Genomic DNA, 9846 nt, shown 5'->3' on the forward strand with positions numbered 1-9846 from the left:
ACACGCACACGCACACGCACACGCACACGCACACGCACACGCACACGCACACACACACACACACACACACACAAACATGCATGTATACACGAGCACATACACATCAAAACAGCGATGCACATGATGCATGTGAGAATATGCACGTACCCACCACCACCACACACGCACAGGAGCAAGTGGAGGTCAATTCCATTAGAAAAGACACCCACCGCAACGCTGAACATGGTTCTCTGCAAAACTCCAGCGAGTAAGATTTTAAAAGCTTGCGATTACAGCGCACTTGCGAAAACCCGTGGCACAGTTTTGGCCGCTCACGTGAAATTAGTACAACCAACCTACGCGAGAGAAACATAACTGCAGCCTGCAGTAGACGTCACTGCATCCAGGAGTATGCAGTCCTGCAGCTAAGGCTGTACAGTAGCTAATGTTACGTTTCCTCGATGGTGCATGGCAGAGGCTATGAATTGAGCTAGCAGGGGGCATTGCTGCCACAGCACAAGCATCAACAGCATTAGCTGATGCTGCATCTTCTCCATGGTGACCAGCATAGTGTGACTGCAGCATCCAGCAGAGGGCGCTACGTCTCCTCGGCGGTGCTGGGCAGCTCGTCGTCGTCGATGGCCAGCAGCGCGCGCGGATCATCGTAGAGTTCGGCGAACGTCGCGTCCTGGAAGAGCTCCTGCAGGAACCGACGCGCGCTCAGCCGGAAGCGGCATGTCGCGAGCAAGTGCGCCAGCTCCGAGTACAGACACAGGTCCTGGAAGGCGGGCGGGAATCGCTGCTTCAGCCTGCAACGAAAGATGGGTAGACAGCATTATACACGCGCCGCAACGAGAGAAGGACAGACAACACGTGATGACGGTCACGCACGCGCTGAGTACTTTGACGGTTCTAACCGAGCCAACTTGACAAGTGGTTCGTTTTGTCAGCAAGTTGCTTCCCAAGCAGGGAGTAGATTGACCGGTGAACTAAACCGCTGTTATTCGGGTAAACTGCCCCTCAGATGAGAACGCACTAGTTCATTATGGAGTATATTGACCGGTGAACTAAACCACTGTTATTCGGGTAAACTGCCCTGAGATGAGAATGCACCAGTTAATTTTTCAACTGCAGTTCGTTACGATCAGTTTAACATGTGGTTGTGAGCATGCTGAAAACAAAAGTCGCATGGCAGACGCATGCTCGTGCGTCGCACGTACGCATGTCAGTCTATATACTAGAACGATGGCGGACCCACGCGCGCTCACACAGCACACGCGATCACAGTTCTCGCGCGCCGCGCGTATACGTACGTCAGCAGTCCTTGCTCGGCCGACTTGACCGCAACCGAGCTGCTCATGTTGACGATGTACTTGAGGACCTCGCGACGGATGGCGACCCGGCCCTCGTGGCTGTCCACCGTCATGCGACGCATGCCTGCAACGAGAAACGATGCGGGGCGACGTGACGAGGCTGGACACTGGAGGGCGCTACCGAAGGGTGTTACAGATTAATCTTAGTGAAACGTTAGATAGCGATGTTGAGTGTCTGTGCGAGCATGTACGTGTGCACGTGTGAGTGTGATGTGTGCACGTGTGAGTGTGATGTGTGCACGTGTGAGTGTGATGTGTGCACGTGTAAGTGTGATGTGTGCGCCGTTGTGAGTGGTGAGTGTGCCACGTGTGAGTGGTTGATGTGTCACGTGTGGAGTGTGTGTGTGCACGTGAGTGTGATGTGATGCACGTGTAAGAGATGTGTGTGCACGTGTGAGTCGTGAATGTGCTGCACGCTGTAGTGTGAATTTGTGTGCATGTGTGAGTGCTGTTTGTGGCACGTGTGAGTGTGATTGTGTGCACGTGCTGAGTGTCGTGTGTGCACGTGTGAGTGTTGATGTGTGTACGTGGGTAAGTGTGATGTTGTGCACGTGTAAAGTTGTGATGTGTGCACGTGTTGATGTGTGTGTGCACGGTGTAAGTGTGATGTGGGTGGCCAGTGTGAGTGTGGTGTGTGCAAGTGTGAGTGCTGAATGTGTGCTAAGTGTGAGTGTGAATGTGTGCAAGTGTGAAGTGCTGAATGTGTGCAGCCGTGCTAATTGTGATGTGTGCACGTGTGAGTGTTGATGTGTGGCACGGTGTGAGTGTGATGTGTGCACGTGTAAGTGTGATGTGTGCACGTGTAAGTGTGAGTGTAATGTGTGCACGTGTAAGTGTGATGTGTGCACGTGTAAGTGTGATGTGTGCAAGTGTGAGTGTGATGTGTTGGTGTCTGATGGCCAAAAACATGTGCGATTACTACACAATTCACTTTACTACTACTATATATAACAGGGTTAATTGTTACTCAACCGTGAAGATTGGAAACGTTCCGCTTACGTTTTCGCCTCCTGTCAGGAGGCTTTCTCAAAGCTAACTGATGATTGTCAGTTTTAACCACCAGATGGTGTGGTGGTCAATAGCTTAGTCCACATGTGACTAAGCCTGTATCCCCCTCGTCCCGATTGATGTTCGGGGTCTTGCGGATCCAGATGGCCTCCTTAATCCAACGCCTGATTTTGATTGGCTCACGATCGATGATCTTCGAGTTCTCCCAATCGATGGTGTGATTGTCCTTCGCTACGTGGTCCGTGATTGCGGATTTGGTGATTTCGGTAGCCGACTGTTTTCGTTGAGCCCGTGTGAATGATTTGGGTGTTGTTACGGTGTCTACGTCCTTTTTGTGTTCTTTAAGGCGGGTTTCAAATTTTCGGCCGGTTTCTCCAAAGTAACTTTTTCCACACATTGCACACGGTATCTTGTAGACACAGTCCGTAATGTTGTGCATATCTCTTCTGTCCTTAGGGTGTACCAAAAGCCGTTTTAGGGTCTCAAACAGTCTAAATGTTGAAGCCACACCTGCATTTTTTAGGTGCTGTTGAACTACGTCCGTGACGCCTCTGACATAGGGTAGGACAATCTTCGCCTTCAGTTTCTCCGTGGAGGTTTTCTTTTGGGATGTTGTTTTTTCCCGTGATGTGTTCTTCTCCTTGGACACTTTTTCGAGTGTCCAATTGGGGTAGCCGCATTTTCCTAGTGCGTTCTTGATGTGGCGCACTTCAGCTTCCCGGTCCTCACTCTCCGTTATGATCTTGTCCCTACGATCAAGTAGCGTCCATACCACTGACAGTTTGTGGTTGACTGTGTGGTGTGAGTTGAAGTTTAAGTACTGGTCCGTGTGGGTCTTTTTCCTATACACCGTCAGTTTTAGTGAACCATTTTCTTGTTTATGGATGAGTGTGTCGAGAAACAGAATTTGTTGATCGAGTTCTTCTTCGTACATGAATTTGATGTTGTTGGTACTGTCGATGCTGACATGCTGTTGAGGTGTTCTGTCCATTGTTGTACTGTACCAGACTTGATAATTTCCAATGTGTCATCTACATAACGTAGCCACAATTTAGGTTTGAGATCATACGGTGCTGTCTCAATGGCTTTTGTTTCAAGCCATTCCATGTAAAGATTGGCAACGATAGGCGAGACAGGGCTACCCATGGCTGCTCCGAACTTCTGGTTGTATATTTGGTCTCTGAATTTGAAGTATGTGGTCGTAAGGACGGACAGTCCAAATCCGCGATCACGGACCACGTAGCGAAAGACAATCATACAATCAATTGGGAGAATTCGAAGATCATCGATCGCGAGCCAATCAAAATCAGGCGTTGGATTAAGGAGGCCACCTGGATCCGCAAAACCCCAAACATCAACCGGAACGAGGGGGGATACAGGCTTAGTCACGTGTGGACTAAGCTATTGACCACCACACCATCTGGTGGTCAAAACTGACAATCATCAGTTAGCTTTGAGAAAGCCTCCTGGCAGGAAGCGAAACGTAAGCGGTACGTTTCCAATCTTCACGGTTGAGTGACAATTAACCCTGTCATATATATTAGTCTGTTAGTCTACCAACCGAATGAACTTATTTAATGATTTACTACTACTACAGCGCATTACCAGAATCACCTATGCCCACCGCCATCATACTCTTGCAGAGGATAATAAGTCCATCAGCTTAAATTCCTACAGGCTAGCTCTACCAAACATAGATAGGCGATTACACACCCTTCCCATTACTACGCTCCTCTACTACGTCGATTACCACACATTACACTTTACTATTACTACACTACACATTATCGAAACTGGTTGCCATTACCGGAATCCGAGCTCTCAAGGCTAGCACAGCTCCTGGGGGTCACAACCTCAATGCTGACCGTGACGCTGCTGTTGCCATGACTACGGGAGCCCGCCTGCGGAACGTCTAGCTGGTCCTTGGACGAAGCTGTCATCTGTTGGTCAGCATCTGCAGCGTCTTCCGCGAGGTCAGCTGCCATGGGCAGGTCCAGGAACTCTGCCGTCTCTGTCGAAGATCGTTCGCGTCGTGAATGATCGTAAACATCATGGTGTATTTACGGTGAACTCACGGTGTACTTATAGGACTAGCATATAAAATGTGTGTGCATGCATGCGCAAGTGCATGCGACTGTTTATGGAAGGCCATTATCGCCAAAACCTACCTATTTTAATCGCGCTTAAAATGTATTTTAATCGCGATTAAAAACCACTGTTCTAATTGGCTGGAATTCAATCGAGCTTAAAATAAATTTTAAGCGCGATTCAAATAGGCGGTAATGGCCTTCCATAACTGTTTGTGGGCATACATGTATGCATGCATGTTTGCGCGTGTGCATGCATGTGCGTGTACACATGTATGCATGCATGTGCGTGTACACATGTATGCATGCATGTTTGTGCATGTGCGTGCGTGCGCATGCACACGACGTGTATGCATGCATGTGCGTGCGCGTGCACACATGTATGCATCCATGTTTGTGCATGTGTGTGCACCTGTGTGTAACCCCCTGTTCCCACTATTTAACACCAGATTTTACCTTCTCATTAAAATATTATCGTCAACTAGAAGCTATGAGTGAGCACCAGGGTGTGTCGATGCAGGTGCACCAACAGCCTGTGCCTATCAACAACGTACCTCTATCCACCTTCCTGTTGATAAACGAATCTCTCGTGACGACCAACGACCCGTGGCGCCGGTAGATCTTTAGACATCCCAGACAGGTGGCGCTAGTGTGGTACTCTAGCCCATCGCTGGTCGATGCCTCGCTGCCCGCCTTGGAAAACTGTCGTGCAAAATCTAGAGAAAAGTTTTGTCGACTTACTGCAAAGATTCCACAGCGTAGACAGAAGTATGACACCTGACACACATAGCAGCAGGAGTGTATAATCTAGATGCATTAATTATGATGCACTCCTGATAGCAGGAGTAGGAATATGGAATAGGAGTGTGCAGTAGAAGCATGCAGAGAAAATATCGGGTAGCATAACACAAGATATGTGGAAAAATTCATGTCGCAGATCGATACTAAATCAGTGAAGGCAACACTGCATAGCATAAAATCATAATTGGAAAAACGCTATAATATGGCGATGCATTATAGAATGGAAGTGATGCCACTGGTAGTGCACATCTGGCAGAAACAACACAGCATAGTGTGACAAGAAAGAAAAACATAACGCAGTAAACACATAACACAGTCAATGCAGTGTAATGTACTTGTAAATGTAAATGTAAGTAGTGGTATGAGTACTGCTTACCAGCTTCGTGCAAGCTTGCGTCGTCGGATAACAATGACTGTGTGAAAGACGTGGAGAACGACCTCATTAAGTTATCCTCTTCCTCATCCTGCTCAAATCATTAGAATTATCAGCACATCTGATCAGCTGAGCTTGGCATCAGGGTCTGACATGCCTTCAAAGCTAAAGCTTATTTGTGACATCCCATAAATCTCTGGCGTGCCTTAATTTCTTAATTTTTTTTCCGGTTTATTAGATGAAAATATAGTGCCCAAAAATGACATTGGTTATTAAAGTTTGTAAAAATATATGCATTAGAAGCTAACCCCCAAGGTAACACCCAATCAAACAAGGTAGAAAGTAATCTTGAACCCAAACTTTTACAACCACTTTTACCCAATTGCACTTACCACTGCAATTTAACTACGTCTGTACATGTAGCAAGCATTCAACCGAGCCCATATAAGATGCGTGTGTGTGGTATAAACTAGAGTAGGTGGTAGCTTACGTGAAAGATGACTCCCACGTCAACTGGCACGCACAGTCCGATATACTCCGGTCCACCAGAGGGCTCTAGCTGAGCCTTGATTGCGGAGGAGGAGCTGCGAGAGAGAATGGCAACCTGCTCCGGCATAGAAGAGATGCTCAGCTTCCTGATGCTGCAAGGAGACAGAGGGAGACGTGTACGGCAACTATATAAGATATAAGATATAAGATATAACAGTTTCATTCAATATTAGCAAGTACAAGAATTTTAACAAAGCGAATAATAATCAATACAGCGAAAGGATGACGAAAAGACCATACGGTCACCTAGTCGGCCATCCCCTGGAAAAATTACAAAGTACACAGGCAACTGTCACGTTACTGCTACTATTACTGCTACTGCTACTGTTACTGCTGCTGTTACAGCTACTGTTATTGCTACTGCTACTGTTACTGTTATTGTTGCCGTTACTGCATGGTGGCGGCGTCGATCGTACCTGGCGACAGACGTGGAGGTGTCTAGGCTCTCACCGTTACTCTTACTCTTTCTGCTACTGTTATTACCTCCGCCCAACGAAGTTGGAGGAGGTTATGTTTTGGCTCTCGTGTGTTCGTGCGTTAGTGCGTTCATGTGTGCGCGCGATCGATATTAGCCAGCCAGCCAGCGAGTCAGCAAGCCGCGGCATATGTTGTTGGCGGTCGATCGATATCACCCAGCGAGCCAGCGAGTCAGCAAGCCAGCGTGTACATGTCAGTACGCTGGCGTATATCGTTGGTTATTCGTGTGTTCGTGAGTCGTATGGCGTATGTCGTTGGCGGAGGTATGCACTCTCCGTGAGTGCACTCTGTCTAGTTGTTACTGTTACTCTTACTTTTTCTGCTACTGTTATTGTTACTGTTACTCTTACTCTTTCTGCTACTCTTTCTTACTCCTTCTGCTGTTACTACGTGGTGGCAGCAGGGATCGTACCTGGCGACGGACGTGGACGTGTCCAGGCTGCGTGTCTTCGCCTGTACGAGGTCAAGCACGGACATGGAGGACTGGTGGTGACCGGCGTCCATCGCGGCCGCGGGGGTCATGTCCGACGTCTGGCTGCTCGTGCGATGTCGCTGCAGGTTGCGCAGCACAGCGTAGCCAAGCGCATCCCGCGAACTGCAAGCACACGAGTGCAGCCAAGTGCCAGGCCGAACCGACTATAGAACGAAGTGCACGACTCGCTGAGTGCAGCCACGATACAGAGAGTACACAGCGAGTGCATCGCGCAAACTGCAAGCACACGAATGCAGCTGTGATACAGAGTGTACACAGCATAGCCGAGTGCATCCCGCAAAAAATCTTGTCGCATACAGATGGATTAACAGACGTGCCGTAGGCACTCATGTGGACGCTGACAGAGCGGAACACGGGGGGAGAGAGGAGAAGGTGGGGTCCGCCTCTCGTGGAAGGGGTTCTGGGGTCTCGCATAGAAAATTGTAAAAATCTGAATGTAAAATTGATTAACAACCGACATGTATTCAGACAATGGCGATGGTTAAATTTGACATACCGGGGTGCGTTCACTGTACCTCTCATGTATAAGAAACCCTGATCATGCTAACACAAAGACCATGCACACATCACGGCACCGACGGCGCGCACGACGGCACGGACGTCGGCACTGCGCACGCAGCACCGCACTCAACACCGTCAGCGTGAACGTAGCTGTCAGGTGTTGTCGGAGCTGTAAGACATCCTGTCAGTCACACGACTTCAAGCGCCTTCTTATTGACCGGTACTTCGGAGGACGAGTTGGCGCGGTGCGGTCCTGCGGCCTCACGTCTAAGCAGCGCCCCGTGCGCGCCAGTCAGTCCCAGGACAGAGCGGCGGTGCCAATCTGGTAACCGCTCCCACGGGTCGATCACCGCGCCGGTCGGCGCACGCCGAAGGGAAACGAGCATCCGGCACAGACGTCGCTGGAACTAACGCCCAACGCCGTCGACGAAGCACGCCTCGAGCTTGTATCCCCCCAGCCCGCCGGCAGCTGTCCCGACGCACCGAAGCGGCACGGCTTCCTGAGGGGCGGCCACCGTTGCTGCAGGTGGCGGCACTGAGAGTCAACCAGGTCGTCGCCAGGCCGAGATCCGTATCACATGAAGCGGTTTTTTTGTTCAAGAGAGCCGTGTGATCAATATAGATGGCGCTGTCAACGCTGCTCTGTCGCAAAGTGCCGCGGGCCGTTGCTGCTGTTGACACGCGCCGTTTGTTGGCATCCTTCCCTGTAGTGCGGATTAGGAATTATTATTTTTTAAATCACGTGTGAAATCGAGAATATAATTGATGTACTGTCTACGATTTTCTGTCCAAGATACTTAATCTACCTATGTTCACGCCCTCACAATATGTTCACGACTCGTCATTGTTGTTCACCTCACATAGGTTCACCTCTCTCATGTAGGTTCACCTCCTCATGTATGTTCACCCGTTTCCTCAATTCGGTTCACCTCCATGTATGTTCACTCTCTCATGTATGTTCACCTCTCATGTATCGTTACCTCTTCACATATGTTTCACGCTCTCATTGTATCGTTCTTACGTAAGCTCTCATCGTAGGTTCACCTCTCATTGTAGGTTCAAACACTCTCAATAGTATGTTCACGCTGCCATGTATGTTTCACCTGCTCATAGTATGATTCACCTGCTCATGTATGTTCAGTTGACTTCTCTCTATGTAGGTTCACACTCTCACCGTATGCTTCACCTCCTATGTACGGTTCACGGCTCTCATGTATGTTCACTCTCTATGGTATGTTCACAGGCACTCTCATGTATGTTTCAACTCTGCCATTGTAGGTTTCACTCTCACGTATGTTCCTGCTCACGTACATGTTCACAGCTCTCATGTAGGTTCACTCTACTCATGTAATGTTCACATTCTCATGTAGGTTCACCTCTCATCGTTGTTCACCTCTCCGGTAGTTTTACCTTTCATGTAGTTTTAATTTTCACGTCGTTTTCCTTTTCACATAGAATTACCCCTTCACACGGTGTTACTGTAATAATATGCCTTGTACATTTACAAGGATATTATTAATTGTCCTTATTTCAGGAGCTTAAAAACTATTGGCACCGCCAAATTACCTAATATAACTTCGCCAATTAGCGAATCGAACTCGACATTGGTGGTTTACCCTCTTATATAGAGTTACCCTCACATTGTTACCTCTCAGTTTACCCTTCACATGGTGTTACCTGTTATATATAGTTACCCTTCAGATGTTACCTCTCATGTTACCCTTCACATGGTGTTTACCCTCTTATATAGAAGTTACCCTCACAATGTTACCGTCTCAGTTACCTTCACAATGGTGTTACCTCTTATATAGAAAGTTACCCTTCACATTGTTACCTCTCAGTACCCTTCAGCCATAATTGTTACCTCTCAGTTAACGCCTTTCACATTGTTACCTCTCAGTTACCCTTCAACATGTGTTACCACTTCTATATGAGTTAGCCATTCACATATAGTTACCTTCTCCAGTTACGCCTTCAGCTCTAAGCATAGCGGCTTACCTTCACAACCTCTCGCTAGTGTTCACCTCACAATCTCTCAGCTAGTGGCTTACCTTCATGCTCCGTCCGCTCGCTGGTTTGCCCGGCCGAGCTTTCGGCTGTGTATACGTGAGTGTACGACATCGCTGGCAGACCGGGCGTGCTAGGCCCCCACGTGCAACGTGCCGCCGCCGCCGCCAGCGCTGTCCACTGCAGCAAATTGATACC

General features: G+C 48.6%; 1 protein-coding gene across 1 annotated transcript in view; it reads right to left on the minus strand.

Moving 5' to 3' along the window:
* Positions 1-27: 27 nt before the first annotated feature.
* LOC106806970 (rapamycin-insensitive companion of mTOR-like) overlaps positions 28-9846 on the minus strand; it is a 17674-nt gene continuing 7855 nt past the window's right edge. Inside the window, exons 9-15 of the mRNA XM_014809158.1 lie at positions 7060-7242; positions 6112-6262; positions 5625-5712; positions 5002-5163; positions 4168-4371; positions 1293-1416; positions 28-788 (exon numbers count right to left, since the gene is read on the minus strand). Of these exons, the coding sequence (XP_014664644.1) occupies positions 578-788; positions 1293-1416; positions 4168-4371; positions 5002-5163; positions 5625-5712; positions 6112-6262; positions 7060-7242 (1123 nt within the window). The 3' untranslated portion in view covers positions 28-577. The remainder of the gene's footprint in view (positions 789-1292; positions 1417-4167; positions 4372-5001; positions 5164-5624; positions 5713-6111; positions 6263-7059; positions 7243-9846) is intronic.

This window comes from Priapulus caudatus, unplaced genomic scaffold, assembly GCF_000485595.1.
Source record: "Priapulus caudatus unplaced genomic scaffold, Priapulus_caudatus-5.0.1 Scaffold188, whole genome shotgun sequence".
In the NCBI taxonomy this organism is placed as follows: domain Eukaryota; kingdom Metazoa; phylum Priapulida; class Priapulimorpha; order Priapulimorphida; family Priapulidae; genus Priapulus; species Priapulus caudatus.